The sequence below is a fragment of the Gordionus sp. m RMFG-2023 genome, chromosome 1, assembly GCF_954871325.1.
Source record: "Gordionus sp. m RMFG-2023 chromosome 1, tfGorSpeb1-WG-v2, whole genome shotgun sequence".
Classification (NCBI taxonomy): Eukaryota; Metazoa; Nematomorpha; class Gordioida; order Chordodea; family Parachordodidae; genus Gordionus; species Gordionus sp. m RMFG-2023.
The window spans coordinates 55,602,137-55,628,780 of NC_088775.1; the positions used below are offsets into that span (position 1 = coordinate 55,602,137).

The window sequence follows — 26,644 nt, forward strand, 5'->3', positions numbered from 1 at the left end:
CTTTTCTAATAGAACTCAACTCAGAGTTTCCAATCATGATTCAGTCAAAGTCTTTGGTCTTTTATCTCAATGCGTTAATATAAATTATGTTATATTAGCCTTTATGAAATATTAATAACAATTGATCAACTAAATAAGTATTTATAATCAGTAGGTACTGATATAGTGGATGGTAAAAATTATATTGATTCCACGATCAATATAAAAGAAGCGATAATTCTTTCGATTTGATTAGAATTAAGACTGAAAAAATTTTAAGATATTTAATCTCAACCTACAAAAATCATCACGAGTACGTAAAACGCCTACAAATTTTCAAGATTCTTTAGTCAAGACCAAATTACAATTTGATTGTGAAAAAGACTCCAATTGGAGTTCTTTAAAAAAGAATTATGAAATTATTGATTACTTTAGATCGTTTTTTAGATAGATTTACACAAAATAATTATAATTATCTATCATATTTTAATATATTGTTCACCCTTGACCCTAAAAATTTTAACTTTTTTCTTTTGTGTTGAATTATTCGAAAAAAGAAATATGGCGTCGAGAATAAGAAATATGGAGTATATATTGTAATGTGTTAAACGACTCAGCCGAGTTGGCTTAACTACGACTCAAGTTGAGTTTTTAGTCAAAAAAATCGACTCAAATCTCAAGTCGAGTTATGAACTTGAGTCGTGAACTCAATAAATAGTTTATTAAATTTTATGAAACTCAATTGATTATAATTGGTTAATTGTGTAAAACCCAGATCCGTGGCTTAAGTCTAAAAATCGACTAAACTAGCAATGAGCACAAACCACAAGCACAACCAATATATTTTAAGTTGTTTTTTCTTGACCTTATTAAGGTATATAAATATATGATTATTAGAGGCATCAATCGATAGCTAATTAGAACTATTGAATAATTAGCAAACCAAGCGCCACCTCTCTATATCAATTACTACGTAGGTTAGGATTATTATCGGCACCAAATATTGATATGATGGATTGGTATCAAATAAGTCTAGTTCTACCTAAATATGGTGTATATAAGTTTGACTTGGGAGGGGGTAAAAAATAAATATGGTTAGTCGTATAAAATTTTTGACCATCGTATTTCTCTTAATGGGCATTTAGATCTTAACATTTTATTTTTAACTTTTGTACAATATTAAGAGAAAAATATCTGCTAGATTACCAAATTAGGGTTTAATTCGGGTTCAGGAATTTTAAACTCTATTTAACGGAAATTTTGTTAACATGAACTTAATCGAAATTCCAAAATAATATCCTTCGTTTGGAAATAAAGGATTCCTAATATTACCCAGAAACCGTTTGAAAAAAACGTTAACCTAACATTACCCAGAAACCGTTTGAAAAAAACGTTATGTATGGAAATTATCTTATTTATTATTGCCTAAATTCTTTACTGATTTAAATATGGAAAAATATAATCTTCAAGAATAGTGGTTAGACATAATCGATTATAATTTAAAAAAATAATATTTATGAACCCCAGACTATTTTTCTCCTTAAAAAATGTCCTGACTTTGTTTAAGAATTTTAGTAATTTATTGATTTCTTTAAAACAAAGTACAGGAGCTAGTTCGAACCTGTCCTTATCTATTTATTAAAAAAAAATAACTCAAATTTTGTAGTGTTCAGAACTCCACTTTGAAATTTTTTCACTTTATTTATTTAAATCTTTATAAATCATGTTCAAGAGTTAAAATTTTACAATTATAATGCAAAAATATAATAAATAAATATATTATAATATAAAAAAATATCTCCTGTTCATCTTTCATTTCCCAAATCTTTTTCATCCGGAAAGTTATAAAATATATAATAAAGAATATTAGAATTAAAGAATCATTAATTTTACTAATTTTTTATGGGGGTGGGCTTGTTTAAAGTTTAAAAAAAATATTATTAGGACTAATTATATGTGTTAATATGGTCTAAACACAATCATAACAAAGTATATATTAATATTTGCATTTATTCCAACAGATCTACATCCCAATAACTCAGACTGAGGCATTGTTTTAGGGTTTCCGAGGCCATCCTATTTCTTTTTTTGTCATGCAATCAACAGCTTTACTGAAAGTCCTCTCACTTGCACCACTTGTCGTTTGTTGCGCTAAATAATCTCTAGCCAATAACGACAAAGTGGGATATATCGAGGCGTTCTTTTCCCACCAATCTAAAATATTTGTCCAAGTTGGCGCTACTGGTTCCTTAAGATATTACAAGATCTCATCTCTCATGGGATCTGGGTTATCTATAGCATCTCTGAAAATAAATATAAAAATACAAGGTTAGTTATATTTCTAAGTATTTATATTTACTTTCGCATTTAATTATGCATAATAATTGAGTAAGGTTGAGAATCATCATCATTGAATTGATAAGCCGTTGCTTGGTGTATTGGCAAGGCATAGGCTAAGTGTACTAGTTTTAATTTTTTATAATATTTATCATTTAATATTGCTTTTGGCATATATTTTAATTTGGTCTTCGGATTAAGGAAGCATGATATATAATTTGTTAGGGTATTAAATAAGCCTTCGTAGTTTTTAAATTTATTTAGCATTAATTTGGCAGCGTTTCTTATATCATCATTAACATGTGTATTAAAATTTTCATCCAAAAAATTCCCCATCGAAGCTACGAATAAAACCGCCGTCCCAATAGTTGTATTTTCCGATGAAACTTCACACGTAATCTTGAAAAAAGGTTTAAGGAAGATTTCAATTTCCTTTAAATATTTTTCCTCATTGACATTAATATAAAAATCATCTTTGGGAAGACATTCTTCCCCTAATCGTTTAAATGCGTCTAAATTCTTTAAAATAAAATATATTATGAATATAACATTTAAGATTATGGTTAATTTACTTTATTTATTGTAGAAATTATAAGATACTTTGAATTCCACCTAGTGATCACATCAAGCGGTAACCGTGTACCGCCAGAGATGGGCATATATTTTTGCATGAACTTTGGCGATAGGTGAAGTTTTTTCATCAATTTATGTATTTTTTCTAATTTTTTATCAAAAATATTTAGCCATTCTTTAACTTTTATATTGATAACATGCGCTAGGCATCTATGACTATAAAAGGGCATATTGTATATTTCTCTATAATGATTGGCCATTATTTCTCCTGCACTTATCATATTTTTTGCATTATCATGTGTAATTGCTATAACATTTTTTTTAATCTCAAATGTTTCAAAAGATTTTAATAAATAATTAGATATATCCTGTCCATTATGCAGGTGAGGTAGTTCTATTAAATCAAACAGGTAATTTTTAGAATCGAACAATATGATAAAGAGTTGATTCCTGTCCAAACATCCGTGGAGAGGGAGATTTTGCTTTGTACATTTTTTAATGTTTCTATGATTTTAGATTTTGATGTTTCATAAATCGAATGCAAATATATTTTGGCAGTTTGCCTTGTCATATTTTCCCTTTTAAATATAAACGCGTATATATCCCTGAATTCACTAGAGTCAAATAGGTTAAACGGTAAATTATTTTTAACAATATATCTGAGTATTAGCTTATTTAAATGTTTATTTTCTTCAGGTTGTAGTTTTCTTATAGATAAATTTTTGGGCAATATTTCTTTAATTTGGAAAATAATATCCGGGTGGGATATTTTAATATGATTTTTAAGGTTGGCTATAATATATTAAAAATAGATTTTACAAATATATTATACTTGTAGCTGTATGGATACTGTAGATTTTCTCACAATGCACACATTTGCCCCTTGATTTATTAGGTGTATTTTCAAACATATTTTTTATATAGAAATTGTTATTTTATATTGAAGAAGTGGATGATATATTGGCTATTGAGGAGGTAAAAGAGCTTTGACTTAAATTATGGTCTTGATCCATATAAATATATATTATATTACTTCGTAATCTAACATTTCATCATCCATCATATAAAAACTTTTATTAAAAAAAGGATTTATAATTTAAAAATTTTATTAAAAAATATAGATTAAATATTTTAATATATATTTTTTTAATTTCATTCAAATAAAAATAATAATAATTATACTAAATCTCTGAAATAATAAATTCTTATTTCTTATAATTTATTAACGCCTAACTGGCACCTAATTAAGGGAGTGGGGGGAATAATTTTATTTTTTTGGTATATAAAATTAATATTTTTTTTATTTAATTATTTTTTTTTTTAATAACGAAAATAATCATTCACTTTTTTCTTTCCTCTTTTTAATAATATATTATTTTTATTTGTTTTCATCTTTTAAAATAAATAAGATCAAGAGCAGTTTAAAATTTATTTTATAAAAAATTGAAGGGGAAACGGGGGGGGGGAAAAATTATTTTTTAATCCCTCCCCTTATTTCTTTCTCCCAAAATAAATCTATCTTTTTTAAATATTGGGCTATGCTATTTTAAAAAGTTATAAAAGAGTAAAAATTTTTTGTTTTTTTTACCATTATTTCTTTTAAAGAAATTTTTTTTTAATAAGTACAATATGATTTTGTTAAATATAAAAGAATACATACTTAATATCAATATATAAAATCAATTACAGATAAAATTATTGAAATTGCACAGAAAATAAAATTTCTGAACTTATGAAATCAGGCACCGATCATATAGTAAATATATGGTGAATTCCATATCCCTTCAATTTTCCTTAAATTTTGTCTGGTAGTATATACTATAACTAAGAAAAAAATTAAATTTTACCTTCCAACACTGTTTACCCGCTAAGATATGGCCGTTTAAAGCGCGGAAAAATGGTACATGAGTCAACCCTAAAAGTCTTTTGATCGAAAAAATGATCTGGATATTGGGTCAGATGAAAAAAAGCAACCAATAAAATGACTACAACTTTGGGTTGAAGTCGTAAAAAACAACCCGATGTTTGAGTCTGAGTCGAAAAAAGGATCCAACTATTCGTCTTCTAGTCGACTAAAATATTTACCTCGTATAACGACTTAATAGGTTTTTTAAATTATCTAGCGATTGATACCTCTAATAACCATATATTTATATACTTTAATAAATTCAATAAGAAATATTAAAATATATGTGTCTGTGCTCGGAGTTCATGCCATAGCTGATTTAGTCGATTTTAGAGCCAAGTGCCAGGTCTGGGTATTAAACAACCAACAATTAACAACACTAATATAAGTAATCGAGTTTCATAAAATTTAAGTTAACCTGAGTTCACGACTCAAGTTCAGAACTCGAGTTGTAAAAATGAGTCGACTAATCGACTCAAAACTCGACTAAAGTGGGTGGAGTTATTGCGACTTCGACTCGGAGTCGAAGTCGGTAGAACTCGACTATTTAAAACACTAATATATGGCCATATTTTTTTAAAAAATAGCCGCTATCCTGCGCAGTAAGAAATCACGTGATTTGCGCGCCGAATAATGAAAATGTCGCGATCTGTGCTAAATATCATAAGAAATGGCGTTTGTGTTGAATTTTTCAAAAATAAGAAATATGGCATCGTAAATAAGAAATATGGCGTCGATAAAAAGAAATATGGGCATATTTTCTAAAAAACGGCCGCGATCCTGCGCAGTATGAAATCACGTGATCTGCATGTCGAATAGTGAAAATGTCTCGATCTGTGCAGACTAAATGGCCTTTTGTTGAATTATTCAGAAATAATTCAAAAATAAGAAATATGGCATCATGAATAAGAAATAGGCGTCGGAAATGAGAAATATGGGGTCGAGAATAATAAATATGACGTCGAGAATAATAAATATGGCGTCCAGAATAACAAATAAATATTGGTTTGTTGGTTTTGAGATAGAAAAATAAATATAAAAATTATCTGATTATATTACAGTATTAATTTGTATATTCATATTTAATTTTGTATTCGTATTACATTTACAAATTTTTAATAAAAATAGCAAAAAATTGCTTAATTATTCGTTTAATTTAAAAAAATAGTGCCCACCCCCAATTAGGCAGCTGGAATTTCGCAGGTTCTTTATCCATAGTTCTATCTATAAATAGGTAAATACTATTATTAGACCTTCAATTGAATCAAATGTTGATTGTAGATTGATGTTTTAATAACCTACTAATGCGAAATACTGAGATGTTATATAACGCCCCTCCTAATATTTTTGTATTATAATTTTATAAGTCCTCCTTTTTTAAAGAATGTATGAAGTTTTGTGTGTGATTTTACGTTTGACGAATTATTTGTTTTTAGAAAAATTTGAGGTTCGTTTAGTTCATGCTATATAATTTTCATATTGCACCTGAAGCTTTCAAATTTTAAAAATTATTTAACTATAGAATTAAGGCCTTTTAAAAGGAAATAAAGAAACTTCTATCCCCGACAAAAAAATTAGTGGCCATACAAATATGACTCTTTCTTGAGACCCAGTTAAAAATAGTTGACCCTTTTATTTTGCTTAAAAAATATTTTAGGTTGGTTGGTATAGTTTGAACAAAATATTTAAAAAAAATGAAATGAAATTTTAAAATTTATGATTCATAAACTTTAATTGACATTTTAGAAATTTTAAATATTTGATTTGACGTTTTTGAATTTATTTTTACCGAACCCACCTTGAAACGAATTGTTTTCGCTATTTTGATCTTCTTTTTAACCTGATCCAAACCTCAAAAATTTTCAAAGGTTCAACCTGTAAAACTGATTAAATGAAATTTTCCCACTCGCTGTTCTAATCATCTAGGCGCGTAACCAATTTCCCTCCCCCCCATCGCAAATTTGACTGTTTTCATATATATCATTTTAAGCTAATAAAAATTTTACCACACCCCCCCCCCCCCAATCAAAATTTTACAAATATTTGAATATCAATTTTCCAACATAAAACGTATTTTTTATAAATAAATTTTATTAAAATTTCATTTCCTTGTAAGTACATTAAAATTATTCAAAAATATAATAAAATGGAAAAATTTTTAGTGAGTTAGAATTAATAAGTATTTATAATAATATTTTAATTATTATAAATATCTATAATTTTTTAAATATTTTACATTTTTACTTCCATTTTGTAGAACAGAAGAAATAGAAATACAAAAGTTAAATAAGGCTGAGCTTGAAAAAAAGTAATGTGTCGTCAAAAGCGATATCATTATTGAATTCAATTGATCAATCAGAGTTTATCATTGCTGCTAGTTGCATCAATAAATTATTTTCCTATAGATCACTACTTTGTAGAAATTTACAAAAATCAAATTTAGATATGGTTCAGGTTATTGAATTGTCGGAAAATATATATGAACAGGTAAGATACAATAAGAATAAATGTATATGAATATTTTCATAATATTTATCTCAACGTTGAATCGAAGGCTAAATTTTATGATATTACAATAATTAAACCTCGTCTAGCACATAGGCAATTATTGAGATGTAAAATAAATATTGGCTCAACTGAAGAATATTATAAAATATCCATTTTCATCCCATTCTTAGATAATTTTATCGCAAATAAATGTACGGTTTTTAGATAAAAAACAACTCTTTATCAATATTCAAGTTTTATTACCCAAAGATCCTTCTTTGGTTTCTAATGCCACTATTAGTAAAATTAAATATTTAGCAAAATTTTATTCTTATGATATTGATACTGAAATATATTTAATCAATGAATTCGAATTATGGTATAAATATTTACTACGTTTAGCTATTTTACCTGAGCATGCTATTGATGCGCTCAATCGGTGTAAAGGTACCTTGGCTCAATTTCCTAATATTTTGAAGTTATTTTATATTCATGCATGTTTATTACAACATGTACGAATGAAAGGACTTTTTCCAACTTGAGAGTTGAAAACATATTTACGAAGTACTACTTCCGAATCTCAGCCAAATGGGTTAGCTCTGTTAAATATTCACAGAGATTTGGTTCCAACGACAAACGAAATCTTGATGAATTGGCAACATTCCCACGAAAATTAAAAATCACATTATAATTATAATATTTAATAAAAATTTTTGTATAATATTGTATTTGATAAGAAGTTAAAAAAAACTTTTTTTTAAAATTATTTTCTAGTCAATATTTTATACACACTACTAGTGTTGTTAAACGGCTAAGCCGAGTCGACTTAGCTGCGACTCGAGCCTAGTTTTTAATCTATAAAACGACTTTGACTCGAGTCGACTAAATGAGCCGCATTGGTCGGCTCACTTAGTCGGCACTCGCTGGGTCTGCTCAATTTTTTTGTTTTTTTATAAAATCTGGTAAATTTTGGGTTATTGATTAATGTGAACAAAATTATAATAATATTCATGTCGTAACTATAAATGGCTCAGGACCCGAATTCGGCTTCAGATATTATATATCTATTTTTTATAACACAAAAATGTATATAATTTATATTGTAAAGATGTTAAATTAAAATTTCAGTAAAGATGTACCCTAGATAAGTGACAATTGTCATAATCGTTATTTTTAAAGATTTTTGAAATTTTTTGACGCAAGTGGGTAAAAATATAGATTGTAAATATGTTATTAAATTTTTAGTGAAGATGTACCCTAGATAAGTGACAATTGTCATAATCGTTGTTTTTAAAGTTTTTAAAATTTATTTGACGTAAATGGGCTAAAATAGGTATTGCTAACATGTTAAAATAAAACTTCAATGAAGATGCACCATAGATAAGTGACAATTGTCATAATCGTTGTTCTAGAAGTTTTTTAAATTTTTTTGACGTAAATGGGCTAAAATAAGTATTGCCAACATGTTTAAATGAAACTTCAGTGAAGATGTACCTAGATATAGGGTTTTCCATTCAAAAAAGGAAAAGTCCCAATCAAAAAAGGAAAATCGTAATTTTTGTCAATTTTTCTTAAACCTTTATTTATTTTTGTTATTCCTTCTCAATTTATTTCTAATTTTTTGCGATTTTCTTTACTTTTATTTTTCTTACTATATCTTCTCTCAATTTATTTTTCTTCTCATTTTGATAATTCTTTTGTATTTTTAAATTTAGGTCTATTTTTTTAACAATCTTTACGTTTTTTTTTCATTATACATATAATATTCTTTTTATGATTTTTTCATTGTAATTTTACAAACATTTTTAACCTTTTCAATCATCATTTTTAATCTTCATTTTTTTGACCTTTTCTCAATTTTTTTCTTCTCATTTTTGATAATTATTTTTTAAAATTATATTTAATTTTTTTGGCAGACAATATAATTACAATTGCTAAATTATAAATTAATCGTTTGGTTTACCTTAACTGTAATACCAAACGATATTTAAATTAATAAAATATAATCATTTTTAAATTCTTATTTTTAAAACGCATTAGAAAATTATTATTATTTAAAACAATAGGAAAGGAAGACAGACTAAATAAAATTAATTTTTTTTTATATTTCCATGGATTCGACTTATTTTTATACATTATTATAGCGCTGTAAACATTTCTCAAAAAATCGAACACGTTCAAGTTCATGTTCAAAAAAAGGAACGCGTTCACGAACACGTTCACGTTCATAAAACCGTTCAAAATTTTATGATAAATTTTTTAAAAATTTAATTTAATATAAATAAACTTATATTTTTTAATACAATATATTTTGGCTATGTTAAAATATAATATAGTTTTATTTTGATAATATAATTATAAATAAAATATAATAATATAATATAGCGAATAAAAAGATATTTGTATTTATAAAAAATTTTTATTATTAAATTTTAATAACAATTGTTTTCAAAATATTTATCTGATATACAGGAACACTTGGCAGTTAATACGGCATTAGCCTAAAAACACGCCCTACAGAGGCAGATGAGTGGATTGCGGTATTATACTTCATAAACAGCTCTTTTAACGTGGAGAATTAATTAAAAACATATTGTTTTGTTATTTGCAAAAAATTTAGATTACTCTCGACAAAAAAAAAGGATATCTCGAAATTAACAGTTTTCCTGGGTTTTCAAAGCATTTTTTTAAATATCGTTATAAGTTTGTTTTTAATATGTTCGTTCTGTGGAAGTTTTATTCATGGCCATTGAAGTTTAAAAGCTGGATGTATAATTGCAGAAAGAACATATTGATTCTTATATATATGTTCAAATCTTTAAAAAAATAAAATATATGTAATAATTGAGAGTGATAGATTTAATACCTTTTATTAATCCCATTTAATACGGCGTCTATCAATGGTTGACCATATTTGAGGCCACTAATTTTTTTAATTTTTATATAATTATCGCTATTGTTGGGGTCAAATATCCCAAATGCATTATTTCTTCAAATTTAATGATTTAACTTAGTTATATCGAATAAAATCAAAAGTCGTTTTAAATTGGAACCTGAAGATTTTGACAATATAATACTTTTTGGCCACATTTTACACTTGGTAAGCATTGGATTAGTTCCTTCAATATAGGATGTTAATGTAAAACATTTATCATATTTGGCCATGGTAATGATGATTCATCTGATTTTGGATTTTCAGAATCAGATGATGAGGATTAAATAATAATATCCATGCTTATGCTAATCTATTAAATTAAAATATAAACAATAATATTCAAATTAATAAACTATGTGTTATAAAAATTGAAATATAAAAAGGAAGTACACAGCCTATTAAAAAATATAAATAATACATTTTAAAATAAAATTCGGAAATATTAAATTTTTCAAATAAATAAAAATAAAAATATTTTTAAAATTGAACGAACGTTAAATTCGAACGCGTTCGTCATAAAAAAGGAACGCGTTCACGTTCAAAGTTTGTCAAATATAAAAAGAACGCCGTTCATCATTTTTTTCAAAAAAACGAACTTCGTTCACGAACGCGTTCATTTACAACATACATTATTATAATATAAAGTGTAGGTTATTTTATAAATAAAGATTATATATAGTAAAAAAAATTCGTCCTTATTTTTTTTTATTTAAATTTATAAATTAGTTTTATCAATGTCAAATATAAAATAGATGTTTTAACTAAATAGTCTTTAATAAACAAAATTATATATACTAGGATATTGTAATGAACTAAACTAGCAAAAATAATTATTAAAAATGAGAAGAAAAAAATTGAGAAAAGGTCAAAAAAATAAAGATTAAAAATGACGAGATTGAAAAGGTTAAAAATGTATTTAAAAGATTACAATGAAAAAATCATAAAAAGAATATTGTATGTATGATGAAAAAAAAACGTAAAGAATTGTTTAAAAAATGGACCTAAATTAAATTATTTTTAATACAAAAGAATTATCAAAATGAGAAGAATAAATTGAGAGAAGATATAGTGAGAAAAATAAAAGTAAAGAAAATCGCAAAAAGTTAGAAATAAATTGAGAAAAGATACAGTAAGAAAAAAAAACGTAAAGAAATCGCAAAAATTTAGAAATAAATTAAGAAGGAATAACAAAAATAAATAAAGGTTTAAGAAAAATTGACAAAAAATTTTAAAAAATCGATTTTCCTTTTTTGATTGGGACTTTTCCTTTTTTGAATGGGAAACCCTGTATCTAGAGTACATCTTCACTGAAGTTTTATTTAAACATGGTTAGCAATACTTATTACGTCAAAAAAACTTTAAAAACAACGATTATGACAATTGTCACTTATCTATGGTACATCTTCACTAAAATTTTATTTAAACATGTTAGCAATACTTTTTTAGCCCATTTACGTCAAAAAAAATTAAAAACTTTGAAAACAACTATTATGATAATTGTCACTTATCCAGGGTACATCTTCACTGAAATTTTAATATAACATATTTACAATCTATATTTTTACCCACTTACGTCAAAAAATTTCAAAAATCTTTAAAAATAACGATTATGACAATTATCACTTATCTAGGGGTACATCTTCACTGAAATTTTAATTTAACATCTTTACATTATAAATTATATTTTTACATTTTGTGTTATATAAATTAGGTATATAATCCCTGAAGCCGAATTCGGGTCCTGAGCAATTTTTAGTCATGACATGAATATTCTTATTATAATTTTGTTCACATTAATCAATAATCCAAAATTTACCAATTTACCAGATTTTATAAAAAAAACAAAAAAATTGAGCAGACTTATCGAGTCGACTTACATGAGCCGACTAAGCGAGCCGACTTCATGCGCCGACTAAGTGAGTCGGCTCATGCGGCTCCTTTATCGACTTGAATCGGAGCCGTTTTTTACTACTCGAGTCGCAAGTCGTAAGAACTCGACTTTTTAACAACACTACACACTACTATAGTATTTTCAATAAAAAAATTATATTCTACTTATATTGTATGAGAATTTAAGTTGAGGCTAGTTTTTAAAGCAAATTTTATAAAAAAATGACATTAAACTTTATTTCAACTTTACATTTAAAAAAACTTTATTAAATATAAATACCTAACTTAAAATAATAAAAAATAGGCTTATAATATCCATAAGCACGAATTAGTAAATAATAACTAAAAATAGAAATATAATTATTATTAAATTATGAATAATTTAATAGAATAGAATAGAATAGCTAAAACATAAGACCCGGCCGAAGACCGGGGAAAAGCTGGCCGAAGCCCAGGTAAGGAGGGTTTGAGGACGAACCCCCCCATAAGAAAATCCTGGATACGCCACTGTAATCATCACTATTATCATTTTTTTTGAAGTTTTTTTATAAAGCAGGCACATTTTTAAACATAAAATATTTTTGATTATCACATAAGAAAAGTAATGGTATGATTGGTTAAAATTAAATGGATGGAACCCCATAAAAATAAATAACTTTAAGCTTAAAGATAAACTATATTTTATTAGATAAAAAATAATATAAGGTTTTTTTTGAAAAGGAATGGAAAAGACCTAAATAAAAATAATATTTTGGCTCTAACCCTATTTCTAACATAAGTGAATTTTAGGCCTTATAATAATCCAGCAGCAATATGTTAATGATATATTTATTAATTGTTAATTCATTTAACCATTTTTATATGATTGTAAAAAATTTTGATAGATAAAAAAAATAATTTTAGAAAATAGATGTTTTTTAAAAAAGCCTCCATTCTTATTTACATTTTTCTATGTTTGTATAATTAACCATTCAATAAACACGGACCATCCCACCAGGTATGTATAGCAGCCATAATGGTCGTAATCGATTTGTATCGCAGCATAGGAAGAAATCTCCTTCCTTATACCGAAAGTATATTAGGGACCATGATTCAGATACTAGCGGTTTGACCTTTAAAGCATTTTATTAATAAATTTTTTTATCTCCCAGTGAAAATTTTTTACACGTGATGTAATTTTTTTATATATTCTTTTTAAGATTTTTAGTTATTCAAAAGTAAATATTGTATCACTGAAATTGCTATCTTACTAAAATATAACAAACTAAGGATTTTTGTTATTTAATATAGTCTCATTTATAAAATGGTAACAAAATTGTCTGATTTATATATATTATCAACGATTTTCAGGAAAAGTTGAATATTTAGTAAGAAATTTGGAAATAAAGAAAATAAAAAGAACCAATCTTCTAATTTTAATGAAATTTATATTTTCAATAGGTTAGCTTGCTTCATTATTGCAGTTAAGTATTTATCGCAATTGAATAACAGACAAAGATAAATCTTATTATAAATTATTTCAATATTTTCCCAAAAGTCAAAGAAATTAAATAAAATTTATCATATTTTAGTCTGCCATTATATTTTATTTTTAGGATGACAATGATTCATATTTGGAAGTTATGTTAATAGTTTGTTTCTAATATAAATTGTAATATTTGCACAAAAATATATAAATAACATTAAGATGATATTTGTTATTGAATTTTTGTTTGACTTTATAAACTATTTTCAATATTGCTGTTAAAAAGGCGTGCTCGTTATTCTTTAACATTGTTATAATTTATACAATCATTTTAAACGCTATATTTTTAACAAAAACAATAAAACCTAATGTTGTGTGAAATTTTTTTAAGCAAAAATGCCCCTGCATTTTAAAAAAATTTGCCCTCCTGGAACAATTTCAGCTAGTCACTTGAGTATGGGATTGAACTATGTCCATATTTTTGCTCGTTTTAGTAATTTAATATCCGCTAAATATGATATTAAAGCATAATTTAGTGATTCCGCCGCAATAAATTATATAATCTTCAATCCTCATTACCAAAAAAATATAAGTTACGAAAAAATATCTTACTAAATTATTTACCTAAAAACCAATCAGGATCCTTCAGCCGATAAGTCCACCAAGCCTCATATATTCAGTTGTCTGGGAGACGTGGCCTTGGCCTTAGGTACTTCTTTCTCCCCTTTCGCCTCGCCCATTCTCAGTACGCTCGTTCAGGCATCTTCTTTTAAACTCTCTTCGGAAAAGGCCTCTAACGATATCATCGACGAGGTCATGATCGATTTCGTTAATACTCTCAGGGATAGCTGTGTAGAAGCCTACACCGGTAATAATCATTGTAGTTATATATATTATTTTTTATAGTTTGGCCTAACTTCATTTTGTGATAGCTGACTAACGGGTATCAAAAAATTTACACCACACAATTAGGGATTTCATTAAATTTTGTTTTTTTAAATAGTGTTGATATTCTCTAAAATTGTTTATTACCTTTATATTAAACGATTTAATAAAAAATCTCGTTAGCCATTTTTGTTTTTTTAATTCTATTTGAATTTTTATTATTTATATAAATAAAATAGATAATATAGATAGTGTTATATTCAAAAGTCATTATAATATAATATTTTTAATAAAAATATGTATTATATTGGTATTAAAATTTAAAAAATCGATTAAGTATAACCAATATGATGTCCTGGGGCAATAAGTAAGGATACAGTCCATACAGATATGATTATTATTAAGACGCTATATTGTAAAATAAACATTTTAAAATTTTATATTCAAACTATTATAAAAACATATCTTATTTTTATCATATTCCATTTTGCGCTTATTAATAAAAATTTTTGAGGCCATAATTTGTATATATATCATTTCACTTGTTGTCCAGGAATGTGAACCCTTCGACAAAAAAAACGGTCCGGGTTCCAGGAATAAAATTTGAAAAGACCCGGGTCCAGGTTCAAGGAACATAAAAATAATGAATCAAAATAAGATTTTTTTTCCATTCATTTATTAATATACTTCAATAAATATGGAATCATGTGGGATTCGGAATCCCAACGTGGGGATTCAAGGTTTTATTCGGGATCTTTAATATTTAAAAAAATATTCCGAATCTCCATGAAAAAAAATAAAATAATTTAATTACTTTTTCTTCTCTTTTTTTGCTGCTGGCACCATATAATTAAAAGGTCAAAATAAGGGATTTAAAAAGAGAATTTTAAAAAAAGTAAATAGTATAAAATTAAGGCATATAATGAATGAAAAGGGATGAGGTTAAGACTTTTTTTTTAAAATATATCAATATATTTATAAAAAATCCAAATTATTGCAACAAATTTCGTTGAACATTTAAGCAGGGACGGTTACGGTTCAGTATGTAAAAATTTATAATGGTTACTTTTTGGTTACGGTTCTTGAGAAGAAATTTATAAAGGTTCGGTTCAACTAATTATAAAGGTTTAGTTCATAATTTTTTTTTTATTGAAACCATCTTCTAATTTATTTATATTATGAGCATCTATGAATTATATATATATAAAATATATAAGATTCAAAATAACGTAACTTAGCCCTTTCTACAGAAACTTACTGTTTAACTCTTTTTTCTAAAGGTTCTTTTTACTCCTTCAAAAAATAATTATATTCGGTTACGGAAAAATAAATTTTTTAAAAAAAATATTTAAGGGGATTCGAATCTTTTTTTTAAAAACAATTAAATTATATTTTATTGCCTCCTAGCTGGCACCGTAAAATTTTATTTTTTATAGATATTAATATGTAGTGTTTGCAACGGTCCGGTCCGGTCCAGTCCGGTCTTATTAGACTTTTCGGTCCTATGGGACGGTCCCGTCCAACAACACGGTCCGGTCCGACCGAAGACCGATTAAAGAATATAAAAGTTTACTATAAATTGCTTTATAGTTAATGTGTATGTACATGAACATATAAAATATGATTATTTAATGCCTAACACTATATAATATCTAATTCATCGTTTACTTTTTATATTCTTCCGTTTCATTAAATTCAATATTCATAGTTTACTTTTTATATTCTTCTTTGATTAGGCATTTGTGTATAATATAATAAAAATGAATTGATGATATAATTGAAATATTAATAGGGTAATTTAACTATTCATTTTTAATAAATTTAAATGCAGAATAAAACTTTTGTAGCTTTATAAAAAAAATTTTTTTAGGTGGGACCGGACCGCCTAGACCGGACCGACGGTCCCACGGTCCGGTCTCATTTGACTTAACGGTCCATCGGTCCGGTCCCATTTTAGAAAAAAAAGACCGGACCGTTGCAAACACTATTAATATGTATTACTTTTACGCTTTAAAAATATTTTTTGGTTTTAAAAATTTCAAAATAAGGGATTTTAAAAAAGGTAAATAGTATAAAATTAAGGCATATAATGAATGAAAAGGGATGAGGTTAAGTCTTTTTTGTTTTAAAAAATATTAATAAATATGTTTATAAAAAAATCCTAATTATTGCAACAATTTTCGTTGAATAAAAAATTATAATGGTTACGTTTTGCTTACGATTCTTTTATAAAATTGCAAATTTTATTTAAAATTTATTCCCACTCACGCCGTGACCCACCGTTAACACGATGGGTCAAGTGTAATTTCACGGCCCGCGCCCACCTCTAATCATAATTTTTTAATTGTGTTTAGATAAAAAAAAATTTCAATGATAAAATGGTTAAATCATTAAGAAATGGATCCTTCATGGTATTAAGAAGTCTTGGCAGTATATGAGGTAGTAAGAATTTATCATCTCTTATATTATGCATGTGCAAATATTAAATAAGCATTTGTATTATTTTGGTTAATATTTTTAGGCATATTTTGAAATTGGTAAAATAATTTTATGATAAGAAATCAACCTAATTTGCTAAACATCGACCAAAATTTATTAAAATATAATAAGACCCCCCATTTATTATTAGATTTAATATGTATACGGAATCACGAGGTCACCAGAAATCACTTGGTTATGGAAGCATAACAATAAAAGTATTATATAATTTTTTTTTTAAGTACCCCCATTCAAATTTTTAGAAGCAGTTGCTTCGGACCCTTACCGTTGTAGGGGCTATTGGTCCCCGGGTTGGGTTCACTCGTTCCCAAAAAAAATTCCATAAAAAATAACATTTTGAAAAAAGTATTAGATATATATTTTTGAAATTTAAAACGACTATAAAACTAATTGAGCTGAACAGATTGAGATATTATTTATTAAAAATGATAAAGTATAATTTTAATAAGGTTTGCTTTTTAGGACTCGACAAGACCCAGGTCTCCCCTAATGAATGAAAAGGGATAAGGTTAAGAAGACATTTTTATTTTTATAAATTTATATAAAATCTTTACATGAATATATATTTATAAAATAAAAATTTATTTATTGCAACAGTTATGCAATGGAATATAGCATTTGGTTGAACATTTAAATTTGTTCTTGAAACATTCGCATCGTTTATTCATGCAACCCATTTTGCAATTGCATAACGAAGTTTTCCCATAGTTTGTAACGTATCGTGATTCGCGAAGCTCCTAAATATTTTTAGTAGTTGAAATAAAAAGTGAATATATATTATTAGGAGTATATATGGTTACTGTAAAAATAGCTTAAATTACCTATTAATGATATCTTTATTGGGAACTTCAAAATGATTTAATTTTAAAGTTTTATATAAACTAGAAGCAATAAAGGGTGTTGAAATTCTTCCAGCACAGATTCCTATCCATATTTTATTTTTTTCAATTTTTATTACTTTTCCTTCTAAATTTTTAGGACAAATATTAGTTCTATCTGTCCTATGGATAGGTAATAATACGTGATCACCTAATATAAAGTTGTATTGTCCTATTATTTGAGAATAAATAATGTTTTGACGCCCACGATCATTTAAATATGAATTAAAAGAAGGAGCCCTTTTTAAAATATTGGAAATACTATTCCCAATATTATTGGTAGCACATAGATTTTTCTAGTGTTGTTAAAAAGTCGAGTTCACCCGACTCTGACTCAGAGTCGTTAGTCGAATTAGTCGACTCACTGAAGTCGAGAACTCAAGTTGACTCAGTCGTGAACTCAAGTCGACTCAGTCGTGAACTCAAGTCGACTCAGTCGTGAACTCAAGTCGACTCAATCATGAACTCAAGTCGACTTGAGTCGAGAACATGAGTTTTCCACTTGAGTCGTGAACTTAAGTCGACTAGAGGACGAATATTTCGAATAGGTATTGTATAATATTATTTTTGTTACAATTAATTTGTGGTTTTCATGCAAAAATTTTAAGCAAAATTTGAATTGATAAGAATTTAAAATCTTCTTTTTTAATTAATTTTTTTGTGAATTATTAATCTTTTAGTTGAAATCTTTTATGGGTTTATTTTTATCATTTTTGTAAAATTATTTTTTTTTTTTTAGTATATTAAAAGAACTAGTTTAAATAATTTATAAATATTTATATTATTTTACATGATTGTCTTATAATATTTTAATGTGACAATTGTCATGATATTTTTAACATTTTTGAAATTTTTGGTAAGGGTAAAAATATAATTATATTTTAAATATGTTAAATTATAAAATATCATAATCTGTATTTTAAAACATATTAGTTTATTTTTGACGCTAATGGGTAAAAATATAGATTGTAAATATGTTAAATTAAAATTTCAGTGAAGATTTCCCCTAGATAAGTGACAATTGTCATAATCGTTATTTCTAAAGTTTTTTGAAATTTTTTGACGCAAATAAGTAAAAATATAGGCTGTAAGTGAAGTTGTACCATTGTGACAATTGTCATAATCGTTATTTTTAAAATTTTTTTAAAGTATATCGGTAAAAATATATATTGTAAAAATGTTAAATTAAAATTTCAGTGAAGATATACCTCGGAAAAGTGACAATTGTCATAATCGTTATTTTTGAACTTTTTTAAAGTAAATAGGTAAAAATATACATTGAAAATAGAATTAAAATTACAGTGAAGATGTACCATAGAAAGTGACAATTGTCATAATCGTTATTTTTGAACTTTTTTGAATATTTTTAAAGTAAATGGGTAAAAATATATATTGTAAAAATGTTAAAATTTCAGTGAAGATATACCATAGAAAAGTCACAATTGTCATAATCATTATTTTTGAACTTTTTTGAATTTTTTTAAAGTAAATAGGTAAAAATATATATTGTAAATATGTTAAATTAAAATTTTAGTGAAGATGTTCTATAGAAAGTGACAATTGTCATAATCGTTATTTTTGAACTTTTTTGAATATTTTTAAAGTAAATGGGTAAAAATATATATTGTAAACATGTTAAATTAAAATTTCATGAAGATGCAGCATATAAAAGTGACAATTGTCATAATTGTTATTTTTAAAATTTTTTGAATGGGTTAAAATATATTATAAAAATGTTAAATTTAAATTTCATGAAAATGTATGAAAATGACATTTGTCATGATCGTTATTTTTTAACATTTTTGAATTTTTTTAAAGTAAATAGGTAAAAATATATATTGTAAATATGTTAAATTAAAATTTCAGTGAAGATATACCATAGAAAGTGACAATTGTCATAATCGTTATTTTTGAACTTTTTTGAATTTTTATTGTAAAAAAGTTAAATTAAAATTTCAGTGAAGATATACCATAGAAAAGTGACATTTGTCATAATCGTTATTTTTGAACTTTTTTGAATTTTTTAAAAGAAAACTGGTAAATATATATTGTAAACATGTTAAATTAAAATTTTAGTGAAGATACCACAGAAAAGTGACAATTGTCATTATTATTTTTGAATTTTTTTGTTAAAACGAGGTGACTTTTAGCCTACGCCCGTTTATCTTATTAGGCCAAGAGGAGAGCACGCTTTTTAATTATATAACCATTTAAATTTGAAAGTAAGGAAATTGATTTTTAAATCTACAATCATAAATAAATTTCTTGATTTGAAAACTATTTAAATAAAAAAAAGATGTTTTGTTAATTAGTTAGTTGTGTAACCCCCAGACCCGTGGTTTGGGTCTAAAAATTGACTAAACCAGCTCTGATCACGAGCCTCTGGAAAAAACCCGGGGTTCACACACTTAATCGCCACGCCTAAAAAATGCGAACATGTATTTTCTTTAAAAAATATTACAAAACGATACTGAATTTGTTATTATTTATATAAAGTATTTAAGAACAAATTTGAGAGGAGGGGGATTAATTAAACCTTTTTTCGCAAAATCGATTTTCATAATTTTTCCTCAAAAAAATTTTTTCTCGCAATTGATCAGACGTACCATGTTTTCTTTAAAAGTCAAAACAAATCTTTTACTCTTTTAATAATTTTTTTCAAAAAGGCAAAAACGTCACATTTCCCCTATAATCTCAATATTATTTTTAATTTCATATAATAAAATATTGAATCCCGGAAAAAACCCCAGAAAAAACCTCCTGTTAGGACCTAATAATATCGGTATATTTTTATTTGGATTTAATAAAGTATAGGCAAATTAGTATTTTAGAAAAAATTATTATAGAAATATAATTTAATAATAAATTTTTTTAGGCCCCAATTCATTACTTAAAGATTGTTCATATACCCTCCATAAAAAATGATGTTCAAATTGGTACTGGGACAGAAAAATACCCCAGTAAAATAACCCATGTATTACTAATTTTCGTAAAAATTATTTGCTATAGTAATAAATACAATATCCATCCATAATTACTATATTAAGTAGACTAAATATGACAAAATTTGCAATAAGATCTGTTTATTTAATTAAAAAATCATTATGTATATACAAATTTTATAATTTAGAATAATAATTATATCGGTTGACATCAAATAAAGGTGAAAATTGCCCTTATAAAACCTAATCTGGAAGGCCTTGCACCCTATCACGGTATTCCTCGCAAGGTTTCTTTAACCGAATCTGGGTATTATAACTCTGCGATTTTATTTTGGTGTCCAACTACCTACACGCTATCGTTCAAGTTTGGTTTCATCGGCAGCAACCTCGCATTTTATTTTATTAATCAATACCCAAATTGATGGGCCTTTATTCCCAACCAGATATGAAAAATGATGATCCCAACCTTCGCATTGATTATTTGTGGGTTCTTCATCAGATAGGGTGCTCTCATTCACGTTCCAAGTTTCTGGAGGAAATCGAGGTCCAATTCGACGTGTCTGGGATTGAGAATTGCTGCTTGTGACCTCCCTTGACTCCATTGATGTAATTTTTATCGAAATATTCAAGAGTATCTTTACCATTGGTCGGAGTAACTGATCTCAGGAATGCTATTGCATTGCTCATATCACATAAAGGAACAAATGCTAAGCCGTCCCATATGCCACAAAATAAACTTAGGGCTTCATCGGTTCTGTATTGGCTTTCCAGACCTAGCTTTTGTAGTTTTCTATGGGTACACAAATGGTAAATCATCCTCTGATTATAATATGATCCCCTAATTGAAAAAACAAATATAAATAATTTAACATATTAATGATCATACCAATGACAGTTTTAACCTCGCTCATAGCAAATTTTTCGAAATCCATGTATATATATAATGGATCAGGAAATAAATCCCTTTCTTGACATTTAGAGAATATTATTTCGAATATTTTTTGTAAGATTTTGTGTTTTTTTTTGGAAGGGGGGGGGGGTACTGATATATAATTGCAGAAAATTTTTTGGGGACATAAAATTTCCACCCATATTAATATAACATGCCATGAGCACTCACTTATAAATTTATTTATCAAAATTAATTATTGCTAGGTTATACTAAAAATAATTAAATGAAAATTAAGAAAAGATCCGAAAAATAAAAATAGAAAATAAATGACCAATCCCTCCCCCGTCTCTCTCTCCCATTGTTATTTAAAATTTGTAACACAGTAAGTTTTTTTTAAATTTTTTTAAAAAAAAAATTCTTATTTTAATAAATGGTTCAGCTTACTAAAAATTTCATAATTTAGTAAGCATAAAAAAATATTCGATTTAAATTATGATCAAAATATTTATCATAATATAAAATTTTTTTTTATTATTTACTCATATTATTTGTTATTATCATGCATCCAAATTTTTGTGTTCAAAAGCGTTCCTATTTTTTTAAAATACCATTTAAAAAAATTTAAAATAACAATATTTATTTATTTTTTAAATGTTTTTTTTTAAATATGTATTACATGATTTTTAAATAAAAGAATTAAGATAATATATTTTTACGTTGATAAATCTCATTTTGAACCTTTGCGCAAATAAACAAGAATATCTTTTAGTTCAATCTCCACTAAAAGTTCTCATACAACTAACATTAAAAACGATCCTAATTTTTCTTCGTCTATATTATTTCTCAGCCTATTTTTTATAATTTACTAAATGTTCTCTCGCAATTAACTTGAGTAAATGATAAAGAAATGTATTCATATGTGAAAAATAAATTAGTGTATGCACTTGTGTGCATATTGTATCTTTTAAGAATTTCATACAGGCATATTAAACAATTGTTACATTATTATCACAATTCACATTCTGAGTTATTATCTTATTCTACTTTTTCATTAGACTCATCACCTGCTCATACGATATCATCGTCCGTTTCATTTAATTCTGCTATTAAATCTTTGAATTCACAGACAAATGAACACAATTCGTTACGTTATTTAACATTCAATATAGTTGTGTCACTTTTTCCAAGGTCTTTTCAGAAATACCTTTACTATTATTTTTATCAATCCTAGGATAATATTGCACATTCAAAATAAACTTTCTTTTAGAAAACCGTTCTGATGTTTATAATTTGATCAATTATAGGACGAAATACTTCGACCCTATAATTTCAAATCAAATCCAACAAATTTTTTTTATCTCATTAATTTTTCCGACGATAACATTCACAACAGTTATCGATAATCTGGTATTTAAAAAAAAGTTATGAAGAATATATTTTTTAATGTTTACCTAATAAATTTTAAATAACAAATAAAAGTTGTTTATTAGCCTACCCATTGTTAAAATTTTTCAAAGGTCCGTTAGCACTTTTTAAATTATTTAGCTAGCCAGCCCAATTTGATAGAAGGGCATGGGCTAAAAACCAGATCATTTCGGCAAAAAAATTCAAAAATATTTTAAATAACGATTAACTGAAATTTTAATATAACATGTTTACAATATATATATTTAGAAGTTTGCTTTAAAAATTTTCAAAAAGATTCACAAATAATGATTATGACAATTGACACTTTTTTATAATCATCTTCACTGAAATTTTAATATAACATGATTATAATATATTTTTTTACTTATTTTCTTTGAAAAAATTCAATAAAGTTTCATATAATGATTATATCAATTCTCACTTTTCTATGGTACATCCTCACTGAAATTTTAATACATTTTTACAATATATATTTTTACCGATTTACTTTAAAAAAATTCCAAAAAGTTCAAAAATAACGATTATGACAATTGTCACTTTCTATGGTACATCTTCACTGAAATTTTAATTTAACATGTTTACAATATATATTTTTACCCATTTGCTTCAAAAAAGTTCAAAAATAACGATTATGACAAAAATTTTAATTTAACATATTTACAATAAATATTTTTACCCATTTGTTTCAAATAAATTCAAAAAAGTTAGAAATAACGTTTATGACAATTGTCACTAGAGATCTGCAAAGTTAGGCCCGGCCCGAGTCTCGGGCCTAATTCTATTCAAAATAATCGAGTTCGGGCCGGGCCTAATATTTAAAAAAAAATTCGGGCCGGGTCGGGTCGGGCCTAGGATGTTTTTTTAAATATATCTAAATTTATCAATTTTATATTGAATATTTTATGTCAATAATTTGATTTTATTTATTGAAACTAAACTACATATAACATATGTCTTTTATTTTGAATAATTATAAAGATTAATTTCTAATTTAAATAAATTCGAGCTAGGTCGGTAAATTTTTTTAAAAAAAATTTCGGGTTCGGGCCGTTGCCGGCAAAACTTTTTAAAAAAATTTCGGGTTCGGGCCGGGCTGGGCTTGAAAAATTAGGCCCAATGCAGATCACTTATTGTCACTCTTCTATGGTACATCTTCACTGAATTTATTTTAACATCTTTACAATATATATATTTACCTATTTGCTTTAAAAAAATTCAAAAAAGTTAAAAAATAACGATTATGACAATTGTCACTTATCTAGGGTACATCTTCACTGAAATTTTAATTTAACATATTTACAATTTATGTTTTTACCCATTAGCGTCAAAAATAAACTAATATGTTTAAAAATACAGATTATGATAATTGTCATTTTTAGAAAGGAACATCATCATTGAATTTATAATTTAACATCTTTATAATATAAATTATATTTTTATCCTTTTCTTTCATAAATGTTAAAAAATAACATGACAATTATCACAAAGACGATCATGTAAAATAACTTATAAAAGTTTAATATAAATATTTAAAAATAAATAATTTAGTTCTTATATACTAAAAAAATAGATAATTTTACAAAAATGATAAAAATAAACCTATATAAATAAAAGATTTCAACTAAAAAATTGTTTATTTAAATAAAATTTACAAAAGAATTAATAAAAAAAGTTTATAAACAAAAAAGAAAAAATCATTTAAAATTCAAATCAAATCAATTTGCTTAAAATTTGGGCGTGAAAATCATTAATTAATTGTAACAAAAATGATATTACTTAACTTACATTGCAGTTTATCATTTTTTTATTAAAAGATATCAAATAAATTATTTTACTAAAAATAAATAAATAATAATTAATGCTTGTAATTTCTATTCACGACTTACTCAAGTTGGAAGTCTAAATTAAAAAAAAATTGTATTGTTAATTAATAATAAAAACTAATTTGAAATCACGACTTGAGTTCACTACTTGAGTTCACGACTCTTAGACTCAGTTTTCGATTAAGTCGACTCGACTCAGTCGTTTAACAACACTAGATTTTTCCATTATGGCCAACATTTTTTGAACATGGACTATTATTAGTAATATTATGAACAATTTGAAAGCGCGATTCTTTGTTTGAAACATTTGCTATTTTAGTAGCGATATATTATGGCATTCACATAATTTTCCTCATTGGTAAATAATAAAAAAATTGACGGCTTATCTGTGAATATATAAATAAATATTTTTATTTAATATCTCCTCTTTCCCTAATCGTTAAAAATATAATCTACATTTCCCTAATTTCATGGAAAATCGCTATCAATATTTAATTAGGGGAAATGTGCCATGAATTGCCATGTTTTTGCTTTTTTGAAAAAAGATATTAAAATTTATGTTTAACCAAACAAATTTTATATCAATGTGTAGCCTAAATATTAATCTTTAAAATAAAATTTGAATCAAAGCTCTATGTATAATACTTTATGAGCTAAATGAGATTATGTGAAAGTTGTTTTTCTGGCCAGTCAATACATACTATGTATAGTAGATATCTGCGACCTCGTGATTCCGTATACATATTAAATTTAATAATAAATGGGGGGTCTTATTACATTTTAATTAATTTTGGTCGATGTTTAGCAAATAGGTTGATTTCTTGTCATAAAACTATTTTACCAATTTTAAAATATGCCTAAAAATATTAGCCAAAATAATACAAATGCTTATTTAATAATTGCACATGCATAATATAAGAGATGATAAATTCTTACTACCTCATATACTGCCAAGACTTCTTAATACCATGAAAGATCCATTTCTTAATAATTTAACCATTTTATCAATGAAAAAAAATTTATTTAAACAATTAAATAATTATGATTAGAGGTGAATGCGGGCCGTGAAATTACACTTGACTCATCGTGTTAACGGTGGGTCACGGCGTGAGTGTGAATAAATTTTAAATAAAATTTGCAATTTTATAAAAGAACCGTAAGCAAAACGTAACCATTATAATTTTTTACATACTGAACCGTAACCGTCCCTGCTTAAATGTTCAACGAAAATTGTTGCAATAATTCGGATTTTTTATAAATATATTGATATTTTTAAAACAAAAAAGTCTTAACCTCATCCCTTTTCATTCATTATATGCCTTAATTTTATATATTTAATTTTTTTAAATCCCTTATTTTGAAATTTTTAAAACCAAAAAATATTTTTAAAGCGTAAAAGTAATACATATTAATATCTCTAAAAAATAAAATTTTACGGTGCCAGCCAGGCGACAATAAAATATAATTGAATTGTTTTTTAAAAAAAATTATTTTTCCGTAACCGAATATAATTATTTTTTAAAGGAGTAAAAAGAACTTTTAGAAAAAAGGGTTAAACCGGTTCAGTAAGTTTCTGTAGAAAGGGCTTAGTTCAGTTATTTTGAATCTTATATATTTTTTTATACATAATTCATAGATGCTAATAATATAAATAAATTAGAAGATGGTTTCAATAAAAAAAAATTATGAACTAAACCTTTATAAATTTCTTCTCAAGAACCGTAA

At 25.8% G+C, this 26,644-nt stretch overlaps 1 protein-coding gene across 1 annotated transcript in view; it reads left to right on the forward strand.

Annotated features, from left to right (window-relative positions):
- The window catches only part of LOC135931252 (importin subunit beta-1-like), a 90,961-nt gene that overhangs the window by 34,294 nt on the left and 30,023 nt on the right, over window positions 1–26,644 (forward strand). The window contains exons 17-18 of the mRNA XM_065468226.1: window positions 13,105–13,212; window positions 14,212–14,440. Coding sequence (XP_065324298.1) covers window positions 13,105–13,212; window positions 14,212–14,440 — 337 coding nt within the window. The remainder of the gene's footprint in view (window positions 1–13,104; window positions 13,213–14,211; window positions 14,441–26,644) is intronic.